This window comes from Limulus polyphemus, unplaced genomic scaffold, assembly GCF_000517525.1.
Source record: "Limulus polyphemus unplaced genomic scaffold, Limulus_polyphemus-2.1.2 Scaffold353, whole genome shotgun sequence".
In the NCBI taxonomy this organism is placed as follows: domain Eukaryota; kingdom Metazoa; phylum Arthropoda; class Merostomata; order Xiphosura; family Limulidae; genus Limulus; species Limulus polyphemus.
In genome coordinates, this window is record NW_013665963.1 from 575982 (window position 1) to 589188 (window position 13207).

Genomic DNA, 13207 nt, shown 5'->3' on the forward strand with positions numbered 1-13207 from the left:
TATTTGAAACATTTAAATTATCTGTATTTGAAACATTTAAATTGTTTGAGCAAATAAAAAAGTTTTTTGCAAGTTTTTATAATAAATTTCAAAATATTTTATCTGATAAATATTCAATGAGAAAAAAAACAACTTTTTTGTCTCTAGAGGTAGGTAGCTACCTTTAATATGCAAGTTAAATTTATTCAGTATAGCTGGGACTGGAAAGACTAACTTCAATAACTGGGCTTTTCTTGGCTATCCCATGCTATACTTGAATAATGTGACAACATGAACTAATTAAGATATTTCTAGTAATTTGTTTAAGATATTTTTTTAATAAGTCATTTTCAGAAAAGGGTGGAGGTTGGGAGTAACATATAGTACAATTATTAGGGTGGTATTTATTCTACTTTGAGGATTTTTAAAACTTTTAAGGAGTGGAGGATGGTAGGCATTGTTTAGTAGAAATATATATTTTTTAGGTGGCTTAATTTAATCTTATTTCTACTTTTAATTTTATTACATCTTTTTAAGGGTAACTGCCTTCTCACAACTGGCTACAGACAGTGAAAGACAGTAAGAGTTGAGATGTTGAGGTTGTAAGCACTCAACTCTGTGGCCTAAATGAATTTTCCACAACTGCTAACTGGTTTCTTATCTGCTCTTTGGATTTTGTCTGATAGATGGGATATCCCCAATGCTTTTGGGTGCTGTTACGACAGGCAATCTTCATTATAACTTTTGGATAATGACTGGAAAGTGTGAAGGTTTTTTTGTTTTAAAATAAGAGCTTTGAATTTATATGTGTATATATATAATATAACCTACAATTTATTTATTGTACATGTAGATGTACTGCCAACAAGTAAGTGAATGTCCAACAAAGTTCTAATATAACAATGTAAAATTATCCCATTTGAACAAAAGTACAAAAGGTGTCATTTTAAAGTGAAAATTTCTGCAGTTATAGCTCCCAAAAGCATTGGGGATATTCCATCTATCACACATAACCAAAAAAAGAGGGGGGGGGTTAGGATCTGGGTGCTAGAACCCACAATGTCCCAGATGTTTTTTCTACCTCATTGGCATTTCTGTTGTAATATTTTTGTTCTTTATAGATGTTGTTTTGCACTGATATATCTATTTCTTCATCAATCTTTCTCCACTTCATAATGTCTTTTTGTATTAAATTTACTGTTATAATGCTTCTGTTCATCTCTAATAGCTTCCTCAATCTTGATTTCAGTCAGTCTTGTTTTTAATTCTTCTTTAAATCTTAAGTCTTTCTTTTAAATCCTTTCTTAAATTCTTGTCTTATTTTGTCTTTCTTCAATTTTAAGTAACTTTCTTGTTTTTAACCTTATTGCCTCTTTCTTGTTCTGTTAATTTTCTGTCTCTTTTTGCCTATTCTTTTTTACACTGTCATCATTTCCAGCAAATTTTTGATCTCACTTCAAGCATGTCACCATCTTGAAGTTCACTCTAAACTCTCTCTCTCTTTATCAGAATAATCCCTCTCTGGACACCAGTTTTGTAATGTTTTCTCCCAGTTCTTTTTGTTTATCCTGTAGAAAATGAAAGCATTTTATTAGGGATTTTAACATACGAGTATGTTTAAACAACTCTATTCAATTATTTGCCAGCTGCCTAGTGTCAGCTAACTATATGAAGAATTAAATTGTGGCGGAATGCTACAAGTTCTTCAAATACCTAAAGAATGATAGGTTTCTTTTTTGTGAATGTAAAACACTTAAATACACTAGTTCGATGTAAGTGACTGTTTAGATTTATTTGAGAATTAGGCCTATCAAAGACTGCTGCTTATACCTAAAACATCTTTGGTTATGCTGGTTACATGTTGACATGAAGTTGGATCTTTAGAATATGTGAAGTTTGTTTCAATAAAGGAAATCATTAAAAGTTTAATTGTAAAATTAATTAAATAGTTGATACAAAAATATATGCCTGGTTAAACATGAAACTCAGCATTGACAAGCTGTACTTGAAAGATTGTCATCCAAGAAGTCCATAAGCACTATTTGAACTGATTCAATTTCTGTCCAACAAGGTCCAGATTTATACTGATTGCTGCTAAATATGCTATATATTACTTGATTGTGCTTGATTCTGCTCCTGATATAAGCCTAACGGAGATGACAATTATAATTTGGTTTGTTTTGGCAGTTGAGGCATCTGCAACTGAAATGGCAAGATCATTATCAACAAGCATATTTTGGAATTTTTGCCAACATAAAAAAAAACGTTTTCTGTGTCTGGCTCACAGACACACCCCCCAATGGAAGAATAGACCATTCCAAGCTTTGACTTGTTGTTAAACAAAGGAATACTTGATAAAATTATGAGGCCAAAAGTTTGACAGTGGGGGAAGAGATAAAAAGTAAGAACAATAGTCTTCAAAAAGAAATTAGAGGCTAACAAGTTTACAATAATTTATTGCAAAGGACAAATTTGTTAATGCAGGAGGTACAAAAAAAACAATGGCTTTGTGAATATGGTTACAGATGATTCAGCATTTTGTTGCAAAATATCTAATGCTAGGTTTATTACTGATGGTTAATTCTGTGAGTCATTAACAGTATATTAGGGTGTTTTGTTGCATTATTTCTGCCACTTCTCGGAATCATGCACCATAGAATATTAATTTATATATATGTAGCAATAGCATTACTAGTTCTTGAACCATTATAGTTTAATAAAGTATTCATCTGTTGTATTGCTTCTGATTTATTCTGAAACACTGTAGTATACAGTACTGTCCATAAATTAGAGACCATTTGGTATAATGTATTTTAAATTCAAAACATGCTAAATTTCTTTTAGCACAATGATTTCAGAAATTCTTAAATGTCTGAAGGCAAAACATGTACATGTGAAGCAAAGCTACGCTTTATTTCTGTAATATTTTGTATGATTACCCTTAGTTGAAGTCACTGCCTGAAGCTGATTGAGGAATGCTTTCTTCAAGCTTTTGGGGGGAATTGAATTCCAGATGTTTTGAAGAATTGTCCAGAGCTTCTCCTTTGTCGTTATTGCATCTGCTGTTTTTCACAATCAAGACAGTCCTATACACATTTAACGATATTAAGCTTCAAGCTACACCTAACACGTAAACGTTTCATCTGCTTTCTTTCTATTGAGATACTGTTTTACTGCATTTTCTGTTTGAGATCATTATCATGCTGGGAAATGACATCTAGAAGGAACAGCATTATGAATGAGTATTTGCTTATATTTGGCAGAATCCAATATTTAGTCAGTTAAGTACAAATTACCATCTCCAGTTAAACAGCATCACACTTTGATATCATCTCCATCATGCTTAACTGAAGGCTGCAGAAAATTTTCATTTTATCTGTCACCATTCATATGGTGAATATACTGGTATATGTTGGTTCCAGTGATTGCAACCTTTGACTTGTCATGCCAGAGTACTCTATTTTACAAAATTAATTCTATTTGGTTTGTTGCATTTCTGGAACAGAGGTTTTCTTGTTTTAGTGCACCCTTTCAGCTTTTCTCAATGAAACTTATCACACCATGTAAAAGTAAACTTTAACCATAGTGATTTCTTGAAGTTCTGCAGCAAGCCAGCTGCTAGATTTATGCCTGTCTGTAATTGAAATAAACCTAAGGTATAAGGTACTAAACATCTGATCTGGAAAGGCTGTATGGGTCTTTCAGTCCTGCTCTTTTCATCATTGGTACCAGTTTTTGATACTTTCATTTGCACAGAAATTTCCCACTGACTGTAGCCTTCTTTATGTAAACCTATTATACTATGTTTTATTTCTTCAGAAACTTTGTCTTTGAAATATAATTTGAACTTGTAGTAGAACTGCCATGTTAGAATCACAGAATAAAGAAAGGAAAAATAGTTTTTAGTACAACAGAAAATTAATAAATGTGTCAAATAATGTGTAATGTTGTATGTCATTGTAATAGATACAGCATTACAATACCTAAAAGCTAAATGGCTTGGACTTTGATTTCATAGCCCATTTCCATTCTAGACCAATGTTTGTTGTGCATGTTCTTCCATTTCACCATAGCAAACACTAAATACTTCCTTCTCTGACATTGTGTTTTTGGCTGTACGTAATAATCTCACTATATCAATATTTTTTCTTGTAAAAGACTGTGATATGTTTTTCCAACTATTAAGTACCCATTAGCAGCTTTGCACTGTTTAATAGTGACATATTTGCAATGAAACAAACATGTACCTGTGGCACCACCATTTGCATCTACAGCAACAAACCATTGCATTAGTAAATGTAAATCATTCATACAGAGTACAGTTAAACCTCTGTATATTTTGAACCATTATAATATAGTAAGTTATAATTGTAGCAATATTGCTGCCTGTTCTCTAATTTTTGAGAGATTTCAAGTTATATGTTTACTTAAGTATGTGTTTGTGTATTTGCTACCTTAAATTTGTAATTTTTATTTATCATGAACATGCAAGCCTTTCGAAGTGTGTGAGAAATCCTAGTAAGCTCAGCTTTCTGCACGGGGCGAGAGTATGTTGGAGTAATGAAAAAAATTGTTGGAAGTCCATGTCTTGACTCCCAAAATTTTTCAAGAGATACATGGCATTTCTTTTCTTGCTTAAGATACTGCAACAGGTGATGCACAAGCCCAACCTATGATCAAATAAAAATTAGGCTTATTTGATATGTGCTAAACCAGACATAAATAAATCAAGTATAGTTTTAGCATAAATATGAAACAACCATAAAAAATAAGTTAGTATACCACTATATGACAATGAGTTCTATGAAATATACACAAATTTCTATAAAACGTTTAATGCTTAGTATTTTAATTCATATAAAATTAGTATGTCTTTGTATGTTTCAAATTACATTTGGTGGTTTTTGCATTTAATACATCCTCCAGGAAACACTAAAGTTCCTCAAGAGAATTTATTGTTTATTAAAATTTGTATAAGTATCAGAACTTACATGTGCCTTAACTTAAGTTATTCTCCTCTATAAGTTATGGACACTTTAGTTGTTTGGTTTATCTCTGTATTTTCTACCTTCTTGAAGTGATTTGACCTGCAAAATTGATTTTGTTTACAACTTTATATGACCAGCTACTTAGTGTACATCTATCAAAACAACGTTAGTCCAACCAACTTATGACACCTTAATTGTCATTCTACCTTTCTGCTTTATACTTTTAATTTGTTTTAGCACTTGTCAACTTGCATCATATTCTATGATACCTTTGTATTGTAACATTTGTTTTCCTTATCTTAAATTTTAATTGCCTTTTACATAACTTTGGATTTTTTGCATAATTTCTTTCAATCATCTTGATGTAAGCAGAATCTTTCTTTTTTATTCTTGTACTCTTAGTTGGTGGTGATAATACCACTTGGAAACACAGTTTTATTCAGTGTAGAGTGGGACTTATTGACTTTTCTGGATATTGAGTGGTTATAACTGCTTTATTCTCAAATAGAAACATGAGTCACAGACAAAGGTGGTGTTTTGAGAACTAATACTTTAACTCTGTGTGTGTGCTTCAGTATATGGGGAAATTTCTTGAGTTGGTTGGGATACAGTCTCAGCTGTGCAAAATACATGTAACTGAAGCTGATTGAACTAGAATTATACCTGTAGTAAGCACAAAATGAAGAAATTATGCTTTGCCTTGATATGATTTTTCACATCATGCAACTTAACTGTTAAAGTGAGGAGAAAGCTAAGAAAATAGTGAAGTGACTAAGATACATTAGTTTGTAGTAATGGTAAGTATTTAGCTTCATTTAAAAAATCTTGAAGTTTATATTTAGTGATTATATTTTTCTTCATTTTAGTAGTGTCTGACATACTAAAACTATATGTGCATTCTCATATTCTAGATATAGATAATTAGTATTTAAAGTAAATTATATTTTAGGTACCCAACATCCACTGGATTTTGGTGGAAGACTCTATAAACAAAACAAAATTAGTGTCAAAGTTCCTGGCCCACTGTCCATTATCTAATACTCACCTAAATATCCCCACTCCACCAGACTACAAGACTACTGAAAAAGATCCAAATTGGTTAAAACCTCGAGGAGTACTCCAGCGAAACCTTGGTTTGAAATGGTTACGAGAGCACTTAAATATGTCAGAGGTCAAAGGTGTTGTCTATTTTGGAGATGATGACAATACATATGATTTGGAACTGTTTGAAGAGGTAATACATGTGTACCATAATATCTAATACTAGCAGAGACCCGTATAACATTTGAGGTCAAATTAGTATCTTTACTGCAACAGTACTTCTTTAAATACAGGATTTTTGGAATAATACAAAATAATTCTAATCATAGACACCAAAATCTTTAAATCCTTTTGTATTAGGCCAATTATTAGTTAAGCCTTTATTAAGTACAGCCTATATTTGATAAAAAGATTAACACTGTAACTTGTTTACATTTTTGCTTTAGTTTAGCTAGGGTTAAACTTTACCATACTTATTACTGTTAATAAATCAACTTATAATATTATTCTATGACCTAATGTTAGACCTTTTAAATACTTTGATAAGCTTTTAATATGTTGTTGTACAGAGTGTCTTCTAAAGTATATTTATGTCCTCCTTTTGTCTACATCTGTAGAAATGAAGTGTATGCATATTTAGATAGTAAGGTGCATAATGAATATTATTATAATAGATGTTAGGTTTTTATATTGGATGGAAATTTCATATTTTCACAGGCAGACTATCGAAAAAAAAACAATTTTTGTTTTAGGCATGTCTGGTTTCTAATGTCCTCTACTTAGTATATTAAAAACAATATGTGACTATGTATAAAACCATCAAACTGCTTTGTTAAGGTAAAAATGTAATGGCTGTAAGTGAACAATCCAGTTTTTCTTCTCATTTCAACTTGTGCAGAAACAATGTATATTCAAGATCATTTTAGAATTTGTATGATTTTTATTTTTTCAAGTAACTGATATTTCTTTGAAAAAAATCTTGTAAGGCTTGCAAGTAAGCTTGTTTTGTTTAATATTAGTCAGGCATTTTTAACAGTATATATTGTTACGACAGCGGAGGTCACGTGACACTAGTAACACGTCATGCGTGTCTCGAGAGGCTACTAGATATGCGGTAGTCTTGCATATATAAGCCGCCAAGAAGTGACAGCAACTATGTGTAATTGACAGTTGAATCGAGCATGTGAGATGTTCGTTGTGAATTATAGCGCTTGTTATAGCGCAACTGTGAAAATTAAGTATATTGAAAAGTTGTATTCACAAAGAATAAACTATTTTTACTTAAGAAAGGACTTTTGTCGCTAAAGTTTCATCGGAAAGAAATTATACGGAAAATTAACTAATGACCAGAGATGTAACAATATTTAGAAGACTTTATATGTATATATCTTTTTTTTGACAGATGCGCTACACCAAGAAAGTATCTGTGTGGCCTGTTGCATTGGTGGGTGGTCTGATGGTTGAACGACCTATAGTCAAAAGTGGTAAAGTTGTGGGTTGGAACACACTATGGAAAGCAGATCGACCATTTCCTATTGACATGGCTGGTTTTGCAGTGAATGCAACTTTGTTGTTGAAGCACCAGGAAGCAGGATTCAGTTTAAAAGTTCCAAGAGGATATCAGGAATCCCATCTTCTAAAACGTTTAGTCAAGATGGAAGATTTGGAGCCAAAGGCTAACAATTGTACAAAGGTAAAGGAACAATATATAATAGCAATTGTCAACATACCTGCTAGCTATATATTTAAGCAATTACATTAATATACCATCAAAAAGTAGGCTCAGCAAACTCAAGTTTCTATGCTATCTATGTATGCAAAAACACAAAACAAAATTAGTTTGTTTGTTTTTCCACTTTATGAATAATCTTGGATAATATTTTGCATTTGACTTATGAAACACGGACTACTGTGGATTTAAGGTTTGTATGATTTTATCCTCATATTTTTAAAGAAACCGCAGGTTGAGTTTGTGTTGTATATTTTTTATTCTAAAAAAAAGTGGGTACATAATTTTAAAAATTCAAAAAAAATCTTAAGTAAGAATGAACAGGTGTGTGGTTTACCACAAAGTCATACACTTAGTCTCAAAATAGAGGAAACCACAAGCTTCATCTAAAGTCCTCTTATAAATTACCTGCTAAACCTTAAAGTTAATTTAAATTTATAACTTTAAATCCATTTACAACCATACCATAATTGTTTTATTTAATCAAAAATACTAAAACAGAATGATACAACTTCAGTCTTCAGCAACTCTGTATGATTACAAATTTAAGTATTTAAAAGAATTAACCTGTTCCTGTCTGAAGTGAATTAATTTGAGACTTAAAGAGCCACAAAAATTTGAATAAACTGGAAAAGTGTTACAGAATTAGAGATTTACCTTTGCTTAACCATTAAAATGGATGTCACATCTAGTCAAAGAGTGGAAAATTCAAAAGAGAAGTACACATTATATCTCTAAAGTAAAGACAGCTGCTCAGTATTGTCTGTATTGTATGATCTAATGTATCCCTATTACACCATTACAAAACTATTCAAATAAGTGTATGCAATGTTAGAGATGTTGCAGTAAATTTTCCATAATTTTTCTTTTAAAATGTAAATAACTTTTAACCCTTTCTTGTCAGATTTGCAAAGTGCAAGTCACAATCTTTTACGAAGTTACATTCAAAATTTAATTAAACATTTTACTTTATAATATATGTATATGAATAAACCTCACATCAAAACATAGTTAATAAATCAAGTTTTAATATTATATATAAGTTTTAAGATCTTAATTTTATAAGGAAATATTAAAGAAAATTCATCAAGCTCCCCTAGAATGAGAATTGTGACATTTGCTCTCTAGATCTTCCCTCTTCTCTAATTTATTTACAACATATAAGAAGTATGGAATTTAACATAAATTACTCATTACAATGTTGATAATACTCAGGCAAAGCATGTATTTAAAGCCTTGAATCTTATTTGTCCACAGAGCTATAAACTAGAAAATCAGACCCACTTGTCACATTGTATTTTTCACAAATTTCCAGTATTTCTCTCAAACATTTAATACTACATTATTTATAACCAATAGAAAGCCAGAGTTATAATTTATCTAATGCCGTATTATATTATGATGTTTTCTGTACCGAAAATTGTCTATTTTGCTTCCAGTTTGAAAATTTATTCTTACAAGAATCACATTGAAAAGATTAGCTGAATTTTTAAAGGATCTTATTGCATAATTAGAAAGCCAGAAAAGTGATGGTAGTTATAGGACATTGTTTGTTTTTTGCATGTTCTTACTCCGTGTTCTTATGGTCTTTATTTAATTTATTAAAAAATATTTAGTGTAATAGTACCATAATATTAAAAAAAGTAGGCCTAAGGTTCATCAACAATTGACAGCACAAAAAGATGATGACCCATGTAAGCACTATATATTTGTTTTTCATGTGTAATCTTTATTTATTATTATAAAATAACTAAATCATAAAAATTAGAAACTTATTAGGTTAGATTAAGTAAGATAATGAAAAATGAGAATAATAAAAAAAATTATTCATGGGATATTTTTGCAAGCAGCTTGTGCATTACATAATTTGATAACACGAGGTGCATGGTTGCCAAATGATTTACAACTTGTGTGGCAAGATTATTAGTTACACCATTTAAAGTTCAATAAAATTAAGTATAAAAAGTTGTTTATTGTTGGGAGCTTTAAACTATTTAAGATAAGTAATTGTGGTTTCATGTTACAATTTGCAGTTATTTTAGAAAAAAGGGTAATTTCGTGATATTTCTTAATTTTATATGGTGATTACAAAATCAGTCAAATCAACTCATCCTACATAGAGTAATGATATAGAAAATATTAGATAAAAATATGAAATTTTTTGTGAAAGAAAACTTTGTTTAGGAGATTTTAGAGATTATGCAAATGAAATTTGAAAACTTTCAGATGAAGCAAAGTATTTTTAATCTTAACATGAAAATCACTTTGCACTTAGAGCACTTAGGTCTTTGTTAAGGATGGTTATCAAGGGCAGTGACAAATTGGTTGAGGTCTTTGATAAGGATGGTTATCAAGGGCACTTGGAGTAGTCAACACTTTGACTCTATATATTTATGGAGAAATTTTTAATAGAAGTACTTAATTAAAAATTCTGATATTTTTTTTCTACAGAAGAATTGTAATATTTACTGAAAGCTTGTCAAATTTCATGAAGTTACATTAAGTACTTTCAGAATTACAGTATGTATATCTATATGGTTACAATATTGTGTAAAATACATGAACCCACTGCAAAAGTGTTAATATATTGACAGCTTAACACACAGAAATATTACCAATGATGATAAATAATGTTAATGTTAGACACCTAATTAGCACCAGTAAATTCTTTATTGATGAACTTTACTTTAAAAATTACAAGAAAAAGAATAATTATTAAAATAGTTTTATTAAGGAAAGTTGTTTGTTTTTTGTTAAATTTTTTCAGATTTTCAGAGTAAACTGTATCAAAACTAAATGCATTGAACAGTTTTACAAATAACTGAATCATTAGTACTTTCTTTTTCTATTTACTGTCACTTTGAGTTGCTGACTTCAATTGCTACTTCATCTTTCCTGATTTTTTTTTTAAACTTCTAGCTCCAGTCCCAATAGTACTTGCAGTTGCAGCTGTCAAATTTTAATCTTAATCCTTACTGTATACCTACCTTTTCTTTGTTGCTACTGCCCAGGTCCTGATCTTGAAGGAGATGAAGAATATAGCACACAATAATAAGATTGCTCTTGATCCATTGTGAATATTTTTTCATTGTTGTAGTTTCTGCATAATTCAACCTCTTCCAATTACATAAACAGGCAGCTAGTGGGTGGGAAGCTTAACTCTTGAATATCAACTTTATGTAACTGCTAACCAGCAGAAATCCAGAAAACCACCCTGCTTCATAAATTTTGTCTAGCTCTAGTGATCCAAATCATATAAAACAGCCATCAGATGTACATTCAGGATATACTCAGCTTCCTTCATGGTCATACCTATGGCTAAAGTCTTCTCATCTTCTTCCAAGTCTTGAACCTTTATATTTTGAAAGCAGAGTTCATACGGGTTTTGTAAAGTTTTGGAAAAATGAAAATTTATCTAAGGGTTTTGGAATATCATGGAAAATGAAAATTTTCACCTGTCAGTATTATAAACTAGTGTTTTCCATAATTTGTTTATTTGATGATTACATCATATAATATCCAATGGTAATTATATTCTGAGTAAGTCCATGTTTTTCCTTAGTGATGACACAAGCATGCACTGCATATGTGCATGCATAAATAGTAACTTGAATTACTTCAGCGGTACATGGTTGAATGAGGCCATTGGTGTTTGAGTCTCACTGTAAAAGTAATTATGTAATTGAGATCCATTCTTTTTTCTCATCATTATTTTTGTGTTCTGTGGTGTTGTCTTGAATGTGTACTTGCATAAAACATGCTGGGAAAATGTATATTTCACAATGCATGATTTCTGAAGGATAAGTACAGGAAATGGCTTGTTATGGGGGCACATGGCCAAAAAGCTTGTTGCAATGTGTGCAATAAAAAGTTCAATGTTGACAATATGAATGAGTCTGTTGTGATAAGCTACATGAAGGGGAAAAAGCAGGAAGCCAAATCGATCATACGTAGTTTGATATCATCTGCATCTAGGCTGATGCCAGGTACAACATCGACAGGATGATCTACTTTCTTTTACACAGGGAAGATATATTACCCATGGACCTAATCAGCCCCATACAACAGGAAGCCCCTTCCAGACCCTGCAGCTAAACCCTAATGCAGACATTTTCAGTCCTGCCAGAAGTCACATTCCAGACATGAGTGTCAGCAACAGGGGTGATCTAGTATGAAGGAAGCCACAGAAATTTGATGGGAAGGCACCGTGGGAAGCATATAGAGCACAATTTGAGCTCCTGGCAGAAATGAATGGATGGACAGAGGAATAGAAAGCAGTGTACCTGGCAACGAGCTTGAAGGAACAGCCATTGGAAATACTTGGACAGTTGTCAGCAGACGATAGGCACAACTAAAGAGCACTGGTAGCTGCTCTAGAAATCAGGTATAGAATGCAAAATCAGTCCGAAGTCTACAGGGCTAGGTTTAGAGCTAGAGTCCCTGCTAAAGTGGAGAGCGTGCAAGAGCTGGCACAGGATTTGGAAAGTATGGCACACAAGGCCTATCCAACTGCGCCACCAGATGTCCTCAAGCTGTTGCTGAGGGAGCAGATTGTAGATGCCTTGGACAGTACACAACTAAAGATACAAGTGAAGCAAGCACACCCCTCTACCATGCAGGATGCAATGGCCAGAGCTCTTGAATTTGAATCCTATGTTAAGTCCAGCACAGAGGTACCAAGGTTGGTACAGTCATCTGGATTCAAGGTCAGAAATGGTCAGTTTTCAGAGAAGTTTGAGGGACTTTGCTGGCACTGTAACAAACCTGGGCACAAGAGAGCTCAATGCTGGAAACGTCAACACAGGGAAGATGCCACACCAGGAAAGGCTGCTACTTAGAAAAGTTGTTGGAACTGTGGAGAGCAAGGACATATGAAGAGCCAGTGTAACTCAGCCTCGGGGAAACCAGTAGTGGTTGGTGCTGAGGGACACCCACCAACCCCCATCGTGAAAGTCCCAACAGCTAAGTGTAAAATGGCAATCAAAGCACACATGGTGTCTACATGACAGGAAAGCTGGATGGCCAGAAGTGCAACTTTGTCATAGATTCTGCATCTCAGCAAACCGTTATGAGTATCAAAGTGCTAGATCATAAGGGAGTACCAGAAGCCATACAGAAGTTCTGTGGTGTGACAGACTATTGAGCTCATGGGCTTAAAGAACAGACACAAAGTATACTTGGCTGACATTGAAGTTCCCAGTGCATATTATGGTTGAACTACTTACTACCGTGGAAGTGTGTAATTAACTTCAATAAAATGACGTTTGGGAACAACAAAGGCCAAATTCTGGTAAGTGTTGCTGCATCTGTTAAATCTCATGGAAATGCCATCGGACTGAGCCAAAGACCCTGCAAAAATTATTTCAGATATTGCTGCAAAAGAGAGGTTGAACTAACCAGGTGCCATTAAGCTGAAGTCAAGGTGACTGAAGGAGTTGATGATGGTGAAGTGGAACCAAGTATAGATATT

General features: G+C 32.5%; 1 protein-coding gene and 1 long non-coding RNA gene across 3 annotated transcripts in view; both read left to right on the plus strand.

The window, feature by feature from the left end:
• LOC106457630 overlaps positions 1-721 on the plus strand; it is a 17792-nt gene extending 17071 nt beyond the window's left edge. For both annotated transcript variants that reach the window (XR_002610222.1, XR_001290718.2), the window contains one exon: positions 517-721. This is a non-coding gene — a long non-coding RNA (uncharacterized LOC106457630). The remainder of the gene's footprint in view (positions 1-516) is intronic.
• A 1414-nt stretch (positions 722-2135) lies between these two features.
• LOC106457629 (galactosylgalactosylxylosylprotein 3-beta-glucuronosyltransferase 2-like) overlaps positions 2136-13207 on the plus strand; it is an 18072-nt gene continuing 7000 nt past the window's right edge. The window contains exons 1-4 of the mRNA XM_022383631.1: positions 2136-2189; positions 4847-4855; positions 5917-6201; positions 7411-7701. Coding sequence (XP_022239339.1) covers positions 2136-2189; positions 4847-4855; positions 5917-6201; positions 7411-7701 — 639 coding nt within the window. The remainder of the gene's footprint in view (positions 2190-4846; positions 4856-5916; positions 6202-7410; positions 7702-13207) is intronic.